Raw genomic sequence first — 23,291 nt, 5'->3', positions numbered from 1 at the left:
GACTGGTCACGTGACAGACCACGTGGGTGGTTAAGGGCGGGTCGAGCCGAATATTTGAATTCAAATCTCCCGCCATATGTGACGTTATCAAAATGCTGGCTTCTGATTGGCTCCTCACGGAAGTGCACCAGCTCCCCCATATTCTCACTACTGCCGATGGTGCTGCTATCTAGCGGTTACCGTCTGAACTAACAGCGCTCTGGTGGTAAGTCGAGGAACTCCCTGCTCACAAAATGCACCAGCTCCCCCATATTCTCTCTACTAACATGCATTGTTGAGGTCTTCTGATGTAAAGCATCTCACCTCTTTAATTGGTAACGGGTCTATTTGTACACAGTACTTAAACAAAAGTGTAATCTATGAAAAATATATAAGTTTACCTAAATGAATTAAAAATATATATATATAGTAACTATATTTTTGTAATAGGAGAAGGAAAATCCATACACTTTAATCCGATTAGCTTCAGCAATAGTCAGCTTATTTTTTCATCAGTATTTGATAAGCTATGTAAGTGAAGTCTTGACTGATGAGGTGAGTGAATGCATGAGTATAGAGTTATTTTAAAAGATTAAAATTTAAATTTGAATTATGATTAGTTTACCATAAATATACTATATTTAGAAGTTAGTACCTACCCATTATCAATATAAGAATAATGATCGAGTAAAAAAAAGAAATGTATTTAAAACAAATGTGTAGTGTATATTTAATTGAATTAAGCATTCAAGATAAGAAGTAACCGAAAAAAATTTGCCTAAATTGAATTATTTCCAATATTTATCTCTGTTTTGGGCATATCTTTTCCCAAACCAAAAAAAAAGAAGATAGTTTTTGTAACATGACATCAATTAATATCATTAATTTTCAATTGAAGTTTAGAAGTGTTTTTAAAATTATCTAAATCTGAATGATCCCATTTAAGGAAAAAGTTTATTTTTTTAAAACATGGATAATCAATCTAAAATGAATCACAGGCTAGAGAATAAACACAACACACATAATAACTTAGCAATACAGTCAATAATAAGATGTTTTTTCATTTTTTAAACTAAGTTCCACTCTAAAATTAATACATGAGCTACTTTTTTAACTGGCCAGATTTCTGTAATATTATTATTATTATATTTAATTGAACCAAAGAAATGTCTGGGAAAATATAGGGAAAACAATTAAATATAAAAAAAAAAACTGATTACTGAAATACTATCTTATATTCCTATTTCTGATAAGCAACAGAAATTATTACTGCATATCTCCTTAAACTTACTAGTGGATTGTTAGTGATGTTTTTTTAATAAAAAAAAAGATTAAGATTGATATAGTAGCCTGGATGCCTTTCAAATCTGAATGAAAATTGAATCTCTTCTAAAAACACATTAATATACTTTCTTTATATTTCTTCTTTCAGTCAGATATGGAAGTCATACGGCATTATAAAAAATTTCTCAGTGTTTATTTTGATATTTAAGTAGTCAACAACAATGATTTTTCTTTTCTAGTATAGTATATTTTTAAAATAATTGAATCACTGGAAGGAAATAATATGCCAAAAATAGGTTTTATCCAGAAAAAATCTTTCCAAACATCACAACTTGAATTTTTAAAAATCACATTGTAATTGATGATGAAATTCTTAATTTTAATTCCATTATAAAATTTGTTCTACCGTCAGAGAATTTATTTTGGTCATTTTGAAAATTATTACCTTTCTAAATTAAATAATCCGACTTTGGTAAGCTTTTAATAAAGATTAGAATTCAGTTTCGACTTTTTTCTTGTGAAATATCTGAAAAAAAAGTTAAGATGCATTTGAATGAGAAAAATAATGCTCGGAGACAGCTTTTGCAATGAGAATTGAAGGGCTCATGGCTAGTAGAATGGTAAGAAAACAATGCTCATCATATCTATTGGAAAGGAGTATTTTCGGAGGTTACATTATAAACAACAGGAATCCTTGGAAAGAGCCATTGAGCCTTTGAAACAATTTGATTCAAGTGGGATTTAAAAATTACCCATTATTTAAGAATTAACCTTATGTACACTAACTGATAAAAATTATTTTCAAAAGAGTTGAAATGGTTCTAAAATCAGATTGAAGGAAATTTGGCTCCAAAATACACACATCAACCCCTAGGGCGTCAAACCTTATAGCCAAAAGATGAGAAGTATTCAAAGTAGTCACTTCACCAAAATTCTAAGCTAAATTTTTTACTAACAAAAGGAATTGAAGTTACATTATCAACAAGGACCTTAATCCACCAATAGTCTTTTGCTAACTTGTAAATTATAATGTGCACACCTCTAATTATTATTTTATTAGAAGAAAGTAATATTTTTATATCCAGGACTATCACTTGAGCCATTGATGATTAAAAAAAAATAAAAATAATATTTTGCACTATAGTGGATTAAATATATGGGCATAACGTTTTGAAGGTCGGTCAAACTCATTCTTATTCGATTACACTAATGAGACAAATGGTCTATTTTAAATGTCTTTCCCCAGAACATCAATCTACCAATGATAAAACGTAGAATGTACTTTATCTCCAAATATTATGTTTAAAAAAATGAGATTTAAAAATTCCATGATAATTCCTATTAAGACAATTTTGTTTGTACATGACCTTTAGCTGGAAAACCTAAGGCTTGCAGTTTACAGTTCCCAATGGTACAACGTTCCTCAAAAGCTCAAGAAAAATATACATTTATTTCTAACTTTGCTTTTATACATTCCAACACTAAGGACGATAATGGGAACAAAAACGAACATGGAAAATCTAAGTCAGGTTGGCTCTTAGATTTACTCGATTTATATATTTCCTTAGTACAACAAAAACCAACTAAAATTTTTAATAAATATTTATATTTTCAGATTCTCAATACCTCCTATTGCTACTTCAACATCATTCTAACATTAAAGAGCAGGTTTTCAGTGGAATGATATTGTTTTATTTTTAAACTAGTAGAAAATAATAGAGATGAATAATTTCAAATGAGCATGTTTAACCACTTTATGTAGTGAATAATAATAGTTCATGACGATTTATAAATGAAAGTGCATCAGACGCGTTTAAAGATTTCTACATTATGTTAACATCACCTTCTTGAACCTAATTAATTAGAAATAAAAGTTACTGTTTCACTTTTAACTCAAAATATTACAAAATAATTATAATTGATTTCATTGAGTAGATTTTGTTTTTTTTAATACCATGTCTATTGCAGCATATTTCTATGAAAAGGACAAATCATACTGAATTTAAAACCTATTGGTGATTTATGGTGGCCAGCCATATGTTGGACATCCTCTATTTCCTTTTTCGAAACTATACAGCTACACAGTTTGACTCATGAGGACTAGTGAGCTCACTTCCCACTAAATCACCACCTTCAAACTAAATCGTTAGAAATCCAAAGAATGGAACAGATGTCTCTACAGGTTGACACCAGAGAAGCACCTAGAGGAAATACTCTGGAAAAATTACATGTTTACATAGTCTGATTTCCTATTTCAGTAATATTTAATATCTTCACTGAATTTTAAAATAAATAAAAGAGTTCATATGAAACAAATTAGGAAATAATTAAACACAAACTGCATTCTTAGATGCGATGCAGATTCAAATCTGGTCTGTTGGGTTCAACATTTATTTATGATGGAACTATGGAATGAAACCAGACCCTCTCAGTGGCTACAATAGGTTAGTAATCTACTCTCATAGAAGTATACATACATGTTGAAACCAAAGTTATTTAAACCAACAAGCAATTAATTTTCTTTATTTTTATTGTATAATAGTTTGAACTCAAATCAGTATTTCATTTCCTTGCATTCAATGAAGATTAAATTCAATGTGGCATTAACATAGTGTGAGGTTTTTTTGATGATTTTCATATTCTTCTACGAGGACAACCTTACCAAATTATAGAAACAATTTAGTATAGTATAGTAAAATTGGATATTTCTATTCATTTGGACATCCCATGCTATTAATTTTTATTTATTTATTTAATGTGATTTACAACTGTACAAATAATAAATACAATAAGTAAATATGAAAGGAATATGGTCCGGGTGGGGTCAAAAAAACTCAAATAGTAGAATATACTATTTAATTGAGCCTACGTTTCGCCCCACGTTGCAGGGCTTCGTCAGGGCTAAAAAAGATACAAACACATAGTTACAAAAGGAAAACAAAAACATAAGTGTAAAATAACAGGGGTATAAAATGTAAAAAAGTAAGATATAATAAGAAAAATTAAAGGTAGTAAATAGTAAATGTAAAGGGTAATAGTAACAGACAGATAAGAAAAGAAATATTAAAGAAAATACAAATAAAGAGATGTAAAAAGAAAAAAGAATACAAATTAAATGATGAGACCTATTTTGACGGCAGTCAAAACAAAATGTATTTTAATGTATGTATTTAATGTATATTTCCATTTATTGTTCACCTAATTTAAATACTGTTCTATCATGTTTACTTTACAAATTATTTTCGTTATTGGAAGATTATTGATTGACCGTGTGTAAAGATGAAAGGAATGTTTTTGTATCTTTTTTATCCCTGACGAAGCCCTGCAACGTGGGGCGAAACGTTGGCTCAATTAAATAGTATATTCTACTATTTAAGTTTTTTGACCGCACCCAGACCATAGTCCTTTCATCTTTACACACGGTCAATCAATATCTTCCAATAAGTAAATATGTTGTCTATTAAAAATAAAAATAAAACTATCGATTAATAGTTCTTCAGTTTTTTAAATTTCATCATGATAACTTTTTTTTTCATTATCATTAAATACTGACCAGTTTCTTCTTGTGCCCTCTATGTATTTTAACCATGATCTCAAGTTCCTTTGTTAATGTACATACAAATTCTCTGATTTTTCTTTTTAATAAAACACATATAATCACTTAGCACTCATTAGGTATGAAAGATATCCTAGATTATTGAGTCATATCTTTATATTTATTCTCCTTTTCTTACCACTTTAGTTTTTTATCCTCATCAACCCATTAAACTAGTAAGCTCAAACAAGGTAATTATACTGACTAGGTTTTTTTGAATAGTACTTTTTCTTTTCTTTTGTGAATTGTAATAATTTTGCATTTGAAAATTTCCAAGAAGTTCAAGGAAATTTGTCTGTTGTACACCATCCTTGACTTTTGTCTGAAACTACCAGTCTAATTTTTTTGAGATTTGGTACCTAAGTTACAGGCCACTCAATGATGGTCGTGAGAATTCACAATCACTACGTACCTTCTCATTTCAACATGGAAGTGGATTTCATGTTTCCTAAGGCAATATATGACAAAAAGAAAAATTCTAAGTGTTAAGTATCAATTTCGTGAAATATCACAAAAAAATAAAAAAAGAAAGAACTTAAATAGCAAAAATACTGCACTGAACTTAAATTTGGTTTATTATATTAATAATGAACCTTTGTGATTGAGAAAAAACTTTCTTAGATTTTTAAGTTTTACGTTTCAAGATATGAAGAACCCTAAAACACACCAGATATTTTATTATTTGTTATTTACTGAAAAAATAAAATAATTAATTCAAATAATAAACCAAAGTGTTATAAACAACAGTGTTTTTTAGTATGTTTTTAGATATAAAATGACGAACTTTGTTATTCCTTTATTTAACTGTTTACTTTAATTATCATTATTAAAGTGAAACTTCATTATTCATTAATCTTGCACCTCATTAGAGCAAAAATTAATCTAGATGTAATTACCCTAAGCCTTTAAATACATTTAACCCAAAAGATTTGTATTTGTTATTGCATTTGATAAAGAGTATTATTAGAACGTTAAGGAAAATGGAAAAGGAATTTTAAAAAATAAACAAAAATAAATGTTTTCCTGTATTAGCAGAATATAATACCATAAGCCTTTAGATACAAGGAAATCATCAATACCAAAGATTTGGGCAAAAGGCGCAATCAAATCTTAGCATTCATCAGTCTTAAAGACAGCCAAACACCATTCAAATGGCCAAATCTGTTATTAAAATGACTAATATTATCTTAAACAACACTTTGGGATAATTCAATAAACAATAAATATAACTTAGTTTAACAATTTAATTATTTTTTTTTTTTTTTTACGAGCAAAAAAGGTAACCATTAGCTGAAATTCCTTACATATGCCATAACATAATAAATGTAAATTTTAAAGTGATAACTTATCACAGCAAGCATAGCCAGAGAGAAAACTTGGTTTTCATCAGTGGCTCTATTGAATTATCCCATAAAATTTTCATTAACCTAACCACAAAAATAGATATAAAAACAAAAAACGAACTGCTGAATGTAGATATATTTCATTATTCTAAAACACACTTATTAATTCAGTTGATTTTAAAATAAATAAATATTTCATTATTCTAAAACACACTTATTAATTCAGTTGATTTTAAAATAAATAAATATTTCATTATTCTAAAACAGTGATATTCAAACAGAACAATGTGTTTTCATAAATTATTTATATTTCTTCATGAAAATGGAAAAAAAAATTGCTAATTACCAAAACACAATAAGTAGGACATGTAAATTAAACAGATTTATCACTCCGCATAACAGTTAAAAGGAAATTTTGATAAATATTTAATTTTTCAGAAGAAATGCTTCATATTAAATACTTCAACACTTTTAACGGTTCTGTGAATTAAAAAGAAAACCACTGTCCAAAATTTGATACATTATGTGAGAATACAATTTACTTCGTTCAACTTTAAATAAATAAATAATAGAAATAGATTGATTATTTAATTAAGATTAACAAACCTGTAATTATAAAAAACATATTACTATCAAAATAATTGGTGAATAATAAATAAATAATTCAGATTGAAAATTATGTACATATTTAACACTTCAGCTAAAATTAATCTATCAACCCAAAATATCTATTTGCTAATCGGGCATAACAGAAACATGGACTACCAAAATCAGGGTATGTAATATATAATCATAGTTTTCCCAAAACAATAACAAAATATGATTTTCAACTTGAAAACCCATCAAAATCATAGTAAAATGTTATTTTTGATAAAAAATCATTACAAATAACTGTGTGAAAATGTAAGTTAATAATCAAACATTTGCATTTTGAAGATTTTTAATTGCAAGGGAGACAATGCTTAAATTTTGAATATTTTAAGTGGCCTTACTTTTGGTAATCTATGTTGATGTGCCTCTTTTAGACCATTTATTAAAAAACATTTGTAACATGATGGATGACACTGAACCAAATTATTGCCTACTTTCAAAGAAATTTAACACTGATCTAATTACAGTAAGTATACAGTCAAATAAATGGTAATCAGTACTAATAGTAATCATAAGCTTTTAAATTGATTATGATACTTTATAGTTCAAGCCAAGATCAAAAGTAAAGAAACAAACATTGATTAATACACAAATGTTTAGCAATATTGAATACTAGGTTTTAATTATTTCAATGCCATTATAAATAGAAGTAACTGAAAATTGGAGTTTTTGGTAGAATGGCACTGCTTTTAATGTTACAATATTACAGTGAGAATGAATGACAGGAGATGAAGTACAATTGCTTAGAAAAAAATAAGTGTCCATCTTTTCCATAAAAATAGATAAAGATTCAAACCAGTTTAGACAAGCCTTAAAAATGATGTCATATATAATTAATTCAATGAAACATCTTATAGATCAGCTATAAATGTATATATTCTTCCATGACTAAGGAAAAAAAAAATGTTTGCAGGAGTAAATTGATTTTGTAATGAAGATGTAACGGAAGTGGGGAGAGGGGGCAATACTGGGAAATTCTTACAGGAAAATTTGTATACTGTAATAGGAGCTCTTGCTCGCTAAGAGTAGTTTAACAATTTTAACAGTGCCGGTCCTATCAATTGAGCTCCAGTATAACTTCACATTCTCCTATCATAATATTAAACATTTTCTAGCTAGAATTAACTGTTCTATTATAATTATTCTGGAATTAATAGTTTCTGCCTGCAGTTATAAGAGCGATCACATGATCATTATTTATAAAATTTTAATGGATATTTCATTTCTAAAAGTTCCAAATTTTTTTTTTTTTACTTTTACAGTTTATACCAAAATACTCAGGAAATATTGAGAGATCAAAAACCTGAGCAAACTATAACGGATGAGCACTTATTTTTACCTGTTAGAGTAGTGTCATTAAATAAGCTAGTGAAAATTTATGATTGAATGGAGGAAACATTTGCCTCAATGTCTGTTTAAAGAAAAAAAAATACATACTATGCATAAGAATAATTTTAATCAGTCTTTTAAATAAACATACATATATAATATTATTAATTCTGCTTGTATTCAGTTATCAATCATATTTTAAATTATTTCAACCTACAATTGGGTTACATTCCAACAATTTAAATTTTACTACATTTTTATAATTACAATAAATTTTGTTTAGCTTATATTATGGGAACAGAATAAATGAAGCATGCAGAAAGCGACTAATGTATATAAAAAAAAATTACACATACAAATAAAATATAATAGACATTAAGCAATTTTCTGATTTAGATATTTTAAATTATATAAATAATAATAAATAATGGCATAACAAAACATATAAAAAATATAATAGCATATACATTTTTTTTTAAATATGAATTTTACTAAAACCTTCACAAATAACATTGATATGCCGAAGAAATCTAGTTCATCACATTTCTAGGTACAGCCCTGATAATTCAAAATTGTCATAACTCCCTTTATAAGATATATTATCATAAAATAATTTAACAACAATCGAAGACAAGATTTTCAAATCTCATTAATTATAACAAATAAACTTCCATATATCCAGCAATGAAACAGAATATCATTATGAATTATATTCTCAGCTAAAAATAATTTCTCAATTAAATTCCTGGGATGAACAAAAATTATTATTTCAGAAAGACTCTCTAACCCTAATGGATATCTTAATAAAGGGAAAATTTGATAGAATTGTTAACCATAAGCAGCACCTACAATAATTATGTTATGAGTACAACAAGAAGTTATGTATTGACAGACAAAATTAAGTAAGTAATATTTAAAATAAATTTTTCAGTTTTTTTTTTTTTTCAAAATTTACCCGATGCAGTAGAACCTCCACTAACCTGGGTAGCCACAGAAACTTGAAAACTAAATACAATTTGAATATTTTTAAAATAAATAAATTGAGAATTGTTCAATATTTGAACATATAATTTTGTAATAACAGGAAGTAATCATTTAATGAGTAAATTAAAATTCTCATGTAGCTAATCAAATATCATTCTTAAAGCAATTGTAGATAAATAATGACTAATTAAATAAATGTCAATGGTTGAAATAGTGTAAATATCTTGTGTTAGAATAATAAAAATCATTAGTTTGAACAATTTAAGTTTTTTTTCTTTCTGTAAAACCATTTTGAATAGAATTAGTAGGTTCATACAAGCTGTTGACATAAGTACACACAAATCTGATAAATGTATCTGTTGTGCTGCAACTTTGTCAAATCCTTGAAAAAACAAATTCTGTCAATAGTAGAGGTCCTACTGTAATTGCAAAAATAGAAAACTAATTAAGATTAAGCATCGAAGGATCCCATTAAATAATTTCTTAATCCAAATGAAAGAAGAAAATGATGTGAAATTTCAACACATTTCACAAGGGTAGTTTTATTTATCAGGTAGGAAATATTTAAAAGTTTGTCCTCACATAGCATTAACAAATTCTATTTTGTAGCAAACATAGTCCCAAATCACTAGCAAAATTTTTAAATAGCAGGATGTAACTCACTCCTTCCTAACTAATTATGAATCATTTTATTCAAATAGTAACTAATTCAATTAAAGTATTTTGGTTTTCAAAAATTAAGAGATTAGAGTATCATTACTCCAAGGAGTGGACTACATTTGACACGTACAAGGTCAAACTAGATTCGTAAATGCTATATTCAACACAAGATATAAGAAATCGAAACATTGAAATTTTGCAAAAATTAATCCCTCCAATTATTTAATGAGAGAGTAATAAAGTGTCCGTTAAATAATCTAATTTAAGATTCCAACATCCAAACCTTATGAATTATTAAAATTAATGGGATTCAACAATCGTAAAAGATATATTATCAAGTAATAAAATTTAATAATTATAGCAGTATTCAACATATCACCCATTCATGTCTTAATACATACAATTAATCCTAATCATTGCGCTAACAAAATAACTCAAACTTTTATCACAACCCTCCTGCCACTAACACCCAAGCACCTTAGAATTTAAAGCAAAACCGTTTGAGCAAACCACACTATCAACTTATTTACAATTCATTAGCCAACACTGTTACAATCCTAAGCAGAATTATCAAGGTTTACATGAGTATGCTGAATTTTTTTACTGAGTTAGTTCCTTTGTTTCTCATTAATAATATTTTTGGTAAATAATTAAGTTTAAAATTAATAAAAATGGGGAAATAATCAAAGTTTGAACTTAAACTAAATGTTTTGTAGAATTTGAATAAATTAAAAGCTAATTCCAAATAATCTTAAAGTTTAATAATAAATAGGAACTCCATGTTAAACTATTCAATAAGTGTAATGAATGATTAACATTTTTCTAATAAAAACAAAATTTAAATGTTCAATAATGAATTCCTTAAGTTCTACTTGATATTAAAGAGTGTCCATAATAGGTTCAGGTCTTAAGTACACTATCACTATGACAGAACTAGGAAGAATGCCAGGTAATAGACCATCTAAAATAATGGGGAAATACTTTCACATTTATCAACATTATTTGAGCAAAAAATATGACTCTGGTAAAGAAACTGTAATGATAAAATGAAATAAAACATTGATATCTTGTCAACAGCTCTTATAAAACATTACGAACAAGCTTGAGTAGAAAAGAATTAATCATCCAACTAACAAATTTCATATTTTTTGTATTAAAAAAAAAACTAACTTTCTATAAATATTTGAGGTTAAAAAGAAAACCCAGAAAACAACAAACATTTTTAAAAACAAGACTATGATGAATCAAACATGATTTAAACATTACAACTAAGGTTTTTTTTCTTTATCCAATAAAATTTTTAAAATAAATTTAATTAAACTTTTAACTAGTTTCTCAAGACATCAATGCTTTCACATCACAGATTACACTAAACTTCTAGTAAAACTGATTTTTTTTTTATTATTATTTTTTTTAAACTTCATTTTTAGAGGGTAAATATCCCTGATTCAAATAAAAACAAAAGTTTAAAAACAATATATGTTCTCAAGAGAAACATTTTCCACTTCTCCCTTCAGCTATGCTGTTTTGTAACTAACAAACATTCAACAATAAATAAATTAACATAAATATATATGTATATATAAATTTGTAGATTAAGTCATTTACAAAACAACTTCAAGCTTAGGGGCCTCTTTCAAATCCTTCCCCATGAGAGAAACAAACTGTAAACAGCTCGGAAGGGAACAAAGGTAGAGAAGGAACAACATTCAGCGCAGAGTCGACTGAAGTCGGAGCGATGCTCTGTTTTACTGCCCCTCTTCGTCATGGTTAGGGGCTGGACCTGAACCTTGCTGATTCAGTTGTTGTTATCCGTTGCACACAGCTCAGTAATGACATTATCATACTCCTTGAGACTCACTTCAAACTGCTCGAGCTGCTCGGTCAGATCTCCAACCTGCTCTGCCAGCGTAGGCTCTGTACTGAATCCTTCTAACTGGGGGGCGCTCTGGCACTCCCGGTAGAAGACACCAAGATCTGTATTGGCATTGGAACCAGCAAATGGTGTTTTCTGAGAACAAAAAAGTAATGGATGTAGAAAAATAAGTTGTTAATTTGCAAAAAAATAAATTAAAAAATAAGTAACTCATATGCTAATTAATTTCGTTTGATAACAGACAAAACCTGAAAAAACTGATTTAGTAATGCTATCAAATTGAGCCAGGAACAAATTTATACTTAATTAATTAGTCATGTCTATTAATGATTAATTATTATTCTTTGGTAATTAAGAAAGGGAAGTTATTAATTAATTCAATCTAATATTTTATGTTATATCTTTACAAAGATAAATTATATGGAAACTTTACCCATCTTGGGAAGTTTAACACTTGAAATAAATAATTAACAAATTTTGGTAAAAATAAACTGCACGATAGCCATTTAATTTATACTAAACAATATATATATATATGAATTACCCACAGTTTAAAACCCTTCCTTATGCTTTTACTTACATGATAAATTTTTTACATTCTCGTTGTTTAAATTTAAAAACTTAATACCAAGAGTAAGCTATATCAACCTCAACCTCAACTTCTCTAATCAATGGCTAACCAAAATATCTTGTTTCCCATTTGAACCCTTGAATTATCTTGTAGTTTGGGCACTTCATTCGCCAATTACCTGTAGTCAATAATTTAATTTTTTTAGTTCTAATTTTACTTATTATGTCTGGATTATGAGTTATCTGATTTTTTAGGGTAATATTTAAATAAAATAATTTATATTAATATACCATAGTACATATCATTCAGGAAAAACAAAGTAATCTTTCTCATGCTCAAAAATAGTTATTATAAACATAGATGGTACTTAATAACATATCAATTTAAACCTTTTAGTATTGAACGACTATATATCATCGCTCATCGTATTTGTGAAAAATGCACATTGATTTTATATATGTTGATAAAATATGGTATATATCGCATCTAAGAAGCCATAGCATATATATTAAATAGTAAAAAGTAATCACATAGTCCGAGATACCGTCGTTCATCAGTAAAAGGGTTAAACAATTTTTTTCACAGAGAAAAGGATTGAACTAAGACTTCAGGGAAACTTGATATGACAGATATAACAAACACAAAGAAAAAGGAACATTGCTTTTACTTTGGAAAAATTGTATATTTTGAGGGGAGATAAATAAAAACAACCGAAATTGATGCCTTCGAGAGGATATAATTCCTCTTAATATCAAGAGCCCCTTATGCTCTTGTTTCAGAAACTGGTTGAGAGATTATCTATCTCACCTCAGTTGAGAAAATAAATTACATGGAATTTTAATAAACAGGAAACCCTTAAAAGGCAACAGTTTTCAACCCTTTCCACTGTTCAACAAAAAGCATGAAGTACGTACCAAAAGCAAATGGAGGTCTTTGATTTATTATAAAATGCATTCAATTTTGATTATCTGTATCTCTACTCAAGATTAGTTTTTGTATTTTCATAACTCTAAACTGATCACATTGTACTCCTTTGGATTAATAAAAACAGTTAAGCAAAATTAGAACAGTGAAGGGTCTTAAGAAAAGAAATAGGAGAAGATAACTGCTATGAAAAAACTTTTACTCTAAAACATGAGGATTAAGTTGTATTTCAAAAATAAAGTAAAAGCAATTATATACCAGATTTAGACAAATACAATCTTGGGTTAAAAACAATACTAATAATAAAAATATTCAAAACGAATAAGTGTTAATCAAATTACATTTGGATGGTACTAATAATCAAGAATAGGATTGAGGATATTTTGATATTATGTCAATCCATAACTTTTAAAAATCATAACCTTTAAAAATAAATATAAAATAATTAGGAAAAGAATTAAGAATCTTTTATTATTATGAAAATATAAATCACTTAATATATTCAACAAACGACAATTAAGAAAACTGGAGTTTACTCAAGTTAGATCTACTCTTATTTTAAAATAAATTGACATATTATCTCTGAACTGATGAAAATGAGGATTCAGAATATTTGAATAATTTCTTGAGTAAGTTAAATATAAAAAAGATTAATAATTTATCAACTTTTAAATCGAAACAGCTTTAAATAATATCGACAATATAATGGAATCTGAATCTATCAAATTTAATGTAAAAAATAAAAATAAGGTATCTTAAAATAATCAAAATACGAACCATGGGCAGGCTTCAATACACTTCTTCCAATGAATCTAGAACTAATCTTAATAATTTTCTTAATTATATGTCGTGTTAAACAAGTAATATAAAGAAAAGTATTTTTGATAGTGCCACCATAAACTAGTTTTTTAATTCTCAAAAAATGAAATGGGTAAATAAACCTGGGGGTGTATAGCTGTTGACCAGTAACATAAAAACTGTAGAAACAACTCTTATGGTGTTTTTGTATGTGTGTGTGAGAGATGTATAATGATTTATTAGCTTCACAACATTACCTATTCTACACTTCCTGTCTTTCAGACTCTTTCACGTGTCCTATAAAACCCTTGCTTTGGATCTAGTTGTTGCCTGTGTGGTTGTAAATGTTAGTTAGAGTCTCTTTTTAGTATAAATTTGACTTTAACTTTTTACAAAAAATTGCTTTGATTGAACAAATATACTGGGGATAAATGCAGGAAAATACTTTTTTTTTTTTTTTTTTTTTAAATAATTCACAAAATATTTTAAGACAAATGTTACTTCTCAATCAAAATTTGAGTTTAGATTTCAATCAATGTTTTATTGTGTATTCCAATATGGCGGTGAATAAAATACATAAACAGTTGCCTGCTCTCCTTGAAAGACAAGTAATAAAATTAAAACATCGATAGTAGGTGGAACCCATATTAATTACTGACAGGCTACTTTTGGAGTAATAAGATGTAATTTTACTTTTTATTTTATGGAAGTAATTAACCTCAAAAGAAATTTTTTTAAGAATTGACTCACCAAACTCCTATAGAGATAATCCATAATTTTACTTTTAATTTTTCCTTGTTATATTTCTTTTTTTTTTTTTGTTTTTCACAACATACAAGTTTTTTTTTAATTAGTAAATAATTATACTGGTTTCATACAGACAAAAAAAAATTGTACTTTAATTTTTCAACCTCACATTAAATAATCATTTAATTTATCATTAAAAGAATTATTTTATTTATAAAGCAGTGCATATCAAGAAAAAACAAAAAAAAATAAAAATTAAGCAGTGCAAAATTGCTATTTCATAATTAAATATTTCATTACTCTTTTAAATCTTTTTGCTTTTGACTTTCAAGGTATTACTGCATGTTATAAGGTTCTAACAGATATAAATGAAAAGTAAAAAGGCTTTTACCATATATGAAGAAGTGTAAAGAATCCAATAAAAAACATATTAATTATTCAACAAATTACAAAAAATTTTAATCGCGATCAAATTGAATAAAAAAGAAGGTGGATATGGACAGAACTGTGTTAGGAAACTACTGCTAACACATAAATGATTACCAAGTCTACCATAATGAAATCATCATGTGATAGCGAGCGTGGAGTGGTCACATTCCCATTGTCCGTGTCCTCCTTCTTCACTGGAGTCGGAGGTCTTGGTGGGGTTGGGGGTCTTTTTTGGACGACACTACACTGCTTCAGTAGATTTGAGAAAGGAACATCATCATCGTTATCACTCATTGTTCTTTCCTTGCTTGATACAGACTCCACAAATGCTCCAACTTTAATTGTTTCAGATAGAGAACTCAAATTATCGTCACTAGAAAAGAAAATAATTATTAAAAACTATAATACAACAGTAAGATTTACATAATTTATTTTTTTAAGTATTATGTAGACAACAGGTCAGTGTAATAATTTACCTCCCATTGGTTTGAACAATATGTTATCAATTAGTGATTTTTTTTAATCCATAAATAAATTTTTATTTTTTAATTGAACACTTTCAATCCTTTAAATTAACTTTTTTTTCTCTTTTTCCTTTTTTTAGGTCGGCCCAAAACTCCTGTTGGAGTCCTACACTGCCCCTGTTGTTATATTATAAAAGAATGGAGATGAGGATGTAAATTGTTATTATTTATTTATAACAATTTACATCCTTAAATTAAACTTAACAATATTTTAAAATTCAGAACATTTATTAAACTTTTTGACTGACCCATATTACTCGCAAATAACTAGAATTTGAAAAAATTTAGGATTAACTATTAAGGACTAGTACACGATAAATATTTAATCCAAAATGAAAGTAATAATTAATAAAAGACCTGAAGATGATTATAAATAAATGATGAATTTTAATTTTAAATTAAAATTAACGATTAATCTGGTATCCTCACACAAGACTGAAAAGACAGGAAACTGCACGTCGATTTTAACTATTACAGCACTTACAAGACAAACGGCCAAAACTTCCAACACATTACAAAAGACTGATTTACATGACTGTAATAAGGCCAATCTGGAGATATGGAGTTGAGCTTTGGAGCTCTACTAAACCTTCGAATTCCTCTCGTATAATAATATTTATATTGAATAATAAAAATGAAACTGGTAATTAAAGTCAACTGATATCCATGAATTTAGACCATTAAAACACAAATATGGAATAATATTGTTATTGAATAACTCAAATTCAATTGAATAAATCATATTTATAAAATAAAAGGAATCATACCTAATGCAGAAAGAATCAAATATAAAAATTTCAGGAAAGAAACTCATTGTGAAAAGAATAAGAATTATGAAATTCACTCCACAAGTATCAACTGTTCAAAGGTACTATGACCAAGTGAAGAGGCCGCATATAAATTTCAATCTACTATCTTGATATTAATTAATCTTTTGGTGATAAAAGAGAAGTGCACTGTCCCCACCCCTCTTTAAAAATTTCACTATTCCTTAAAGATAAATTATTGCTTTTGCTATCATGAATTGAGGAATTTTTAAGTAGTTAGTCTAATCTTATCAAAACCACTGCTAAGCCACTTAAACCTTTTCTTAGGAAAAACGATCATATTGATAATATACTGGCAGATTTATGTTTTTTCAACATTTAAACTTTTTTCAAAAGATACTTTCATAAATCTTCATTAAGCAACAATGCAAGTTAAAGTTTTCTACAATCAATAAAAATAGCTGAAAATTGAAAGAGCTATTCCACAAACAAATGAGGAAAAAGTGTTCAATAATATTAAACAGTACCAGAAAAGAAGCAATGAGATTTCCAGACCAAGTCAGAGTTAAAATAATTGATGTGATGATTGATTTCATACTATATCACTAATAATCCATTTTTAAATGTTCATAGGAAAATTATTGAATTCCTACAAGATGAAATTTTTATTTACTTTATAAAAAATATTTTAAATTAAATATACCATCATTTAAAAAAATTTAATTTGGAGTCATTTAGGTGTTATAAGCCTTCAACAATATCAATGACAGATTTATAAATGAAAGCTCTAAAACAGAGGGGGAATTTTGTATTCTTTATTTCAGCCAAAATATCCAAATGATCATGTAAAATTTCTCATTCTTTCTATTTTCAAGTTAATATATTTAACTTCCACTACACGCTGACAGTTTGACTAGAGATATTTCAGAATGCCCCGCTTTAGCTTTTTTTTAAAATTATGTTATCAGTATTTGTGATAGGAAGAAAGTGATTCAATCTTATTTTGTAATAACTTGTTTTTTTTAGTGAGTAAATACTTTTTTTAATTGTTTATAGCCTTATCTTCTGCTATTCTCTGGAAACATTTACATACATCATACTACAGTAGTGAACAGAATATATTAGAGCAGTACATTGAACCAGATTCTTTGATTGGAACAACAGGTCCTACACCAATAGGCGGTCTGATTAATTTATGAATGAATTTATTTGGTTACATTATATTAACTGAATAAGTAATGATCCTGTGTTTAGGTCAGATGGTAATGGATAGGCCAATGGAAAACTACAACATACTGACAAATTAGAAAAACAATAATGATTTAATATATGTAAAGATTCCAGTGACCCACAATATTGATAACAGTCGGGAACCTTGATAAATATCTTTCTACTAGAGCTAACATAATAGATCTGGAGTGTTCCAATTCAAAAATTGATTAATCCCCAAGTTATGGAACATTCTTAAGAAAACTACAAATGAAATCATAAGACAACAAGAAAATCAATCAATTTTTTCTTAATCCAGGAATCTAGAATTATAATTTGAAAAATAACTTTTACATATGAAATAAAATTTTCCACATATTGATCACACTACTTGTTGATGGAAGTCACACAAAAAGGCTGATAAGAATATGTATAAAGATAAATACTTTTTAATTAGAAATGATTAAATTGTTTCAATAAGAATGATCATGACAGTGGGTTCAAAACCAACAAATTAATTAGCTTTTGATTGTATGTTAATGAAGCAGGATTCTTAACAGGAAAGTTATTGTCCTCATTACTTTCAGAAACATGCTTATCATCTCATGATAGGGACATGAAATGAGTATGAAATTCAATGCATTAACACAAGATGGAATAAAAAAAAAAAAAAAAAAAAAATTAATAGATGGGCTATATTCATTTTAAAAAGGAGTACCAATTTTTTCATATTGACTTAATCAGAAAGATACATGAAACTTTTGCTAAATCAGTGAGCCTATCTCATATACAACATTTTATTAATTGGTATGGTCCAATAATACATCATCGTGCCTGTTGCTAATTCTTTTTCTGATGTTTAAATGAATATTAATAAAATAATGTAAAATCATTTATCTTCAATTTAATTATATTAATTTTGCTTCCACACTACCGAAGGTAGAGAAGCTCAGTATTCATGCAAGAAATGAAAATCAAAATATGTCATATTATGCCCTGACTAAGTTAGTTCTGCAGTCAAATTTGTGTTAAGGCATAATTGATTAAACCGTTAGTCCGAGTTTGGTGAAGTTTTGAGCGATTGTGGGGGTTAGAATCATCCAGTTGGTCCTATACAGATTTTATCAAATTCTAAGTACTACTTTTACAAAGACATGCATAAACATATTTTTTTACAGCATACCTATACCTATATTTTGAAAATGGCTCATCTGATATGGATCAAAGTTGAAGGGAAGTTGGGTAGTATTGTCATGGTCAAGTATAAATGTTATTGAATTCCATCCACTATTTTATACTTTATATAGGGGAGAGTCAACAGTATAGCAAATATTAATGTAAATTATATTTAAATTTATTGTTTAAGATTGCTGAATGAGATCATGTAAGAGTTTTAAGACCTTTATTAATGAAATTTTGAGATCTTGCCCAACATTTAATAAACATCTGGCCAAATATTTGGAGCTAAATAACTAACTAATATATCTATAGTAGTAATACGCAAAAAGTACATTTAGGTATATCAAATGAAAACTAAAATGAAGTAATTGAAACAATACCTGAAACTAGTACGATCGTGTTTAGGACTAAAATCTGGTCTAAAATGATCACTTTTTAGCATAATAGAATTATCTTTGCTTGGTTGAGGCGATATTGTCATTTTAGTCCTGAAGTAGCATGTCAGGTGTATTGTACCACCTGGTGTCCCAAGTTGGCCAACACGAGCCTGATTATATCCATCTCCTGTAAATAAAATTAAAACATTTTGTACAGATTTAATAAAATATATCTAGGCATTTATTTCTAATAACTTAGATATAAATCTTATTTTATTGTAAACCTTTTATTTATTTATGAAAAAACATTATATGAAAAAATTAACTGGAAATTTAACACAAACAATTATTAATCAGTTCTATAAATAATTGATTATCTTCAAAGATGATGAGCTGGAGGTATTTTTTTGTTTTGCTTTTTTAATTTTAATATGAAAAAAACCTTATTCACAGTAAAATTAGTAAAAAAATATCAAAAGAAAAAACAAAACATCATGTAGTAGCTATAATTAGAAACAGCCGAGATTACAAGAAAATAAATTAATTCATCTTGACCTTCACCTTGGGAAAATCCCCAGTGATTCTCTAAACCTTTTTTGAGGGGAGGAAAGAACCTATGAAAAGATGGCGCAGACAGACAAGCCCTTTTTAAAGTAGTAATAATTAAGGAATAATCGAATATATAATAACTTTTATTACATCAACAATTAGTGTTTTAAAGCAAATGATTAAATCATATCAATAATTAAAAAAATTATTTGAGAAATAATAATTTGATCAATTCACTTACTATATACATCAGAGTATTTTTATATCATAATGATAAAGACTTTGAAAAATTAATAAAACAATAAGATTTCTCTGAATATATCAAACCATTCATTAACTGACCTATGAACAACTGGCAGTTTATCAGTGTAAGTTAATGCTTTAAAAACTGTTTACAGAAACTAATCCCTAAAATTCCTAATCTTTAAGACCAGTTATAAACATTGACATAGCAATATTTCTTCATATGTGCAATATTTTTTCAACACTTTAAAACCCCAAAGCACCATATAGCAAAAATAATTTTAAATTTCAATAAATAAACAATAATAATAATAAAACTGAATGGAAGATAATTTTCTGCATGCTTTTGGAAATCCATACTCCCACTCACCGTATATAATGTGCTATCTATTTCCATTCCGATTTTATATACGATACAATATACTTGCAAATATTATTTTACTTTTTAATTTAATTTTTGTTTTTAACATATATTTTTATTGGTTTACCCATGAACAGGATCATCGTCATAATTATTTTTAAATGAAGAAAATGCCAGTTTTATTCATTATTCATATAATTTGAGATATTATGCCATTATTATAGAGGACTTATTAGTGGTCATCGCTTACAAGATAGATAGATTCAATTTTCATGTTAAAGTTTTTTTTTTGTGTTTCTTTTTTAATTTTATTTTAACACGAACATGAGGTCTAATTTTAATCTAATAATAAACTTTAATTAACATCACAAAAAACTTTATATTTATAGTAACAGTAAAGTTTAATAAGGTAATTAAAAAATAATTTATATTTAATATTAAGCTCAACAGATTAATAAGAGATAAGAATCACATTCGATATATTAATAGAAACTTGTTACTAAATTTTTTTATTTTAATATACTACTTTTTTAATGATGTACCGGCTCATTAACCATTTCTAAAAATATATTAAACAAGTTTTCACATTAGGATCTAAAAAATATAGTGAACATTTGGTCACCCCTGATGTTAGGTGAAACAATTTTTCTTTTCTTGCTTTTGAATATCTCAAAACCACTTTACATAACGGACTCATGAAGGACATTTTATGCTAAATATTTAACAAAATGAAAATGGAAAAGACTAATATTTAACAAAAACTTTTTTTGAATTGTCTGAAAAATATAGTTTTTATAGATTATGATGAAAACTTATAAATTAAATAATTTCAAAATGAGCTAAAACGTCACTAAAAAATAAGATTCGATTAATATTAAAAATAAACTACTAGAAAGAAGTTGCTATAAATGGTTTACCTCAGATCTCCCAAAATGGCGAAAGCCCATTTTCTCGTGACTAGAGTGTACTGACAGTCCCGAGCATAGCCGACTAAAGACGACTTAGGGTAGGTTACGAATGAACTACCCTCCAGGAGAAAAAATTTCTGTCACTGCACATTTACTCCTTTCTCCCTTTGTTACCTTATAATACACCACGATTCCTATTACTTCTTCTGACTTAAAAATACTTTATAATATATACGTTTACTTACTTCTTCTAACTTATAAATATTTATTATAGGTTTGAAGAACTAAATTATAATACTTAGGCTCTGTAACCTGAAAATAGATCAGATGCATTTATTTTATATGGTATTTTTTAATAAGAAAAGAAAATCGTTAAATACTAGACTAGAATAATAAGCTTCTCTTGAGCTGATGCTTGAGATTTTTTCCCCATTATTTATCCATATATCTAAATTCAATTTTAACCTTAAAACCCAACATATCTTCCCTTTTTATTTCCTATCTTTAACAAATATAAAATTATGAGAAGATTGTTGACCCTCTGTGAGGATATATGAGGAAAAGATGGTTAGAGATGCACTAATATGCTAATTGTTTAATTAATATAACAGTCAGACAGTCGGCTGATTGTCAATTTTGTATTTGACAGGGTCTAAATAAGAAGATGAAAAAATGTATATCAATCTTTTGTTATAAAAGTTTTTGTTATAGTTATTAATTTACAGCTCAAAATACCCTTAATATTTTATTCAGATTAACCATTAAACAATTTTCTTATTCTTATTAACTTACAGCTCAAGAGAACCTTATTATTCTAGTCAGATTAACTATTTAACGATTTTATTTTTCTTATTAAAAAATACCATATAAAATAAATGGGTCTGATCTATTTTCAGGTTACAGAGTCTAAGTATTATAATTTAGTTCTTCTAACGTACAATAAATATTTATAAGTTAGAAGAAGTAAGTAAACGTATATATTTTAAAATATTTATAAGTCAGAAGAAGTAATAGGAACTGCTGTCAAAAATTGTGGTGTATTATAAGCTAACAAAGGGAGAAAGGAGTAAATGTGAAATTTTCTCTCGTGGAGGGTAGTTAATTCGTAACCTACCCTAAGTTGTCTCGTTTCGGACCGTCAGTACACTCTCATCACGAAAAAATGGGCTTTCGCCATTTAGTAGGAGCGGAGGTAAACCATTACCAGATTCAATATTAAATAGATATGAGAATTTTGATTTTACACTTTTACTATTAAAACTAAATTAAACTAATATCTCTTTTACACATGTATTTAAATTTATGTATAACAAAACTAACCAATTTCATAGAATCTTCTTTTGATGATTTCTCAACAAACTAACACTGACTGTTGGCAATCTTTCAGTAAACAAACACTTAACTAAACAAAACCTTAGTACTCTAAAAGTTTTCAACTCACTTCTTATCCACCGAAGTATGTTGTTAAGCGATCTAAACAAAGAATCCTTTTTCAAAATGTTCACCCTTGAGCTGGACCAAAGATGATGAGGACCTCATCCAGAAAACACCATTCCCCGCCCGCGCCTAAGCAACCAATGCCCCCCAAAATCAAAACCTGCCTGGATGTTCCATGTAAACATCGATTATCGCACAACAGTTTTGGATTTTTGCAAATGATTTACTTTCTGAATAAAATTCTTTAGCACTATTTCTTTACTTCTATTTTTTCTTAAATTTACTGTAATTTCAATTATGATGAGAAGTTAAAAAATAGTTGTTAAAATCTTTGGATCTGCTCAACATGGCCGCAATCCAACAAACTTTTTGCAGGCCTCGTGCTTTGGCTACTCTTGGCTTTGCACGATGTCTTTTGTGACTGCATATTTTACTGGTGAAAATTGGTTAGCTTGCTTTTAGTTTTAATTCTACAAATAAACATATTGAAATGATAAAACCTTCTAAAAATCATTTATCTATAAAAAATAACTATTTACTCATAAAAGAGGATATTACAATATATAT

The 23,291-nt window shown here is 27.5% G+C and overlaps 1 protein-coding gene and 1 long non-coding RNA gene across 4 annotated transcripts in view; one reads left to right on the top strand and one right to left on the bottom strand.

Moving 5' to 3' along the window:
* The first annotated feature begins 427 nt into the window (after positions 1 to 427).
* On the top strand, positions 428 to 3,089 carry LOC106682078 (uncharacterized). Its single transcript, XR_010844661.1, has 3 exons — positions 428 to 534; positions 2,637 to 2,792; positions 2,879 to 3,089. It is a non-coding gene; the product is annotated as an uncharacterized lncRNA (long non-coding RNA).
* Positions 3,090 to 6,443: 3,354 nt separating this feature from the next.
* The window catches only part of Atg13 (Autophagy-related 13), a 33,959-nt gene continuing 17,111 nt past the window's right edge, over positions 6,444 to 23,291 (bottom strand). For 2 of the 3 annotated variants that reach the window (XM_014422743.2, XM_014422745.2), the window contains exons 4-6: positions 19,230 to 19,413; positions 15,285 to 15,543; positions 6,444 to 11,836 (exon numbers count right to left, since the gene is read on the bottom strand). In XM_014422743.2, the coding sequence (XP_014278229.1) occupies positions 11,624 to 11,836; positions 15,285 to 15,543; positions 19,230 to 19,413 (656 nt within the window). In that variant the 3' untranslated portion in view covers positions 6,444 to 11,623. The remainder of the gene's footprint in view (positions 11,837 to 15,284; positions 15,544 to 19,229; positions 19,414 to 23,291) is intronic. The other variant, XM_014422746.2, reaches the window with a different exon arrangement.

The sequence above is a fragment of the Halyomorpha halys genome, unplaced genomic scaffold (assembly GCF_000696795.3).
Source record: "Halyomorpha halys isolate HHAL.00 unplaced genomic scaffold, Hhal_1.1 Scaffold388.1, whole genome shotgun sequence".
NCBI classification, from domain to species: Eukaryota; Metazoa; Arthropoda; class Insecta; order Hemiptera; family Pentatomidae; genus Halyomorpha; species Halyomorpha halys.
Note: the sequence above shows the minus strand (reverse complement) of the source record. Positions and strands in the feature narration are given on the sequence as shown.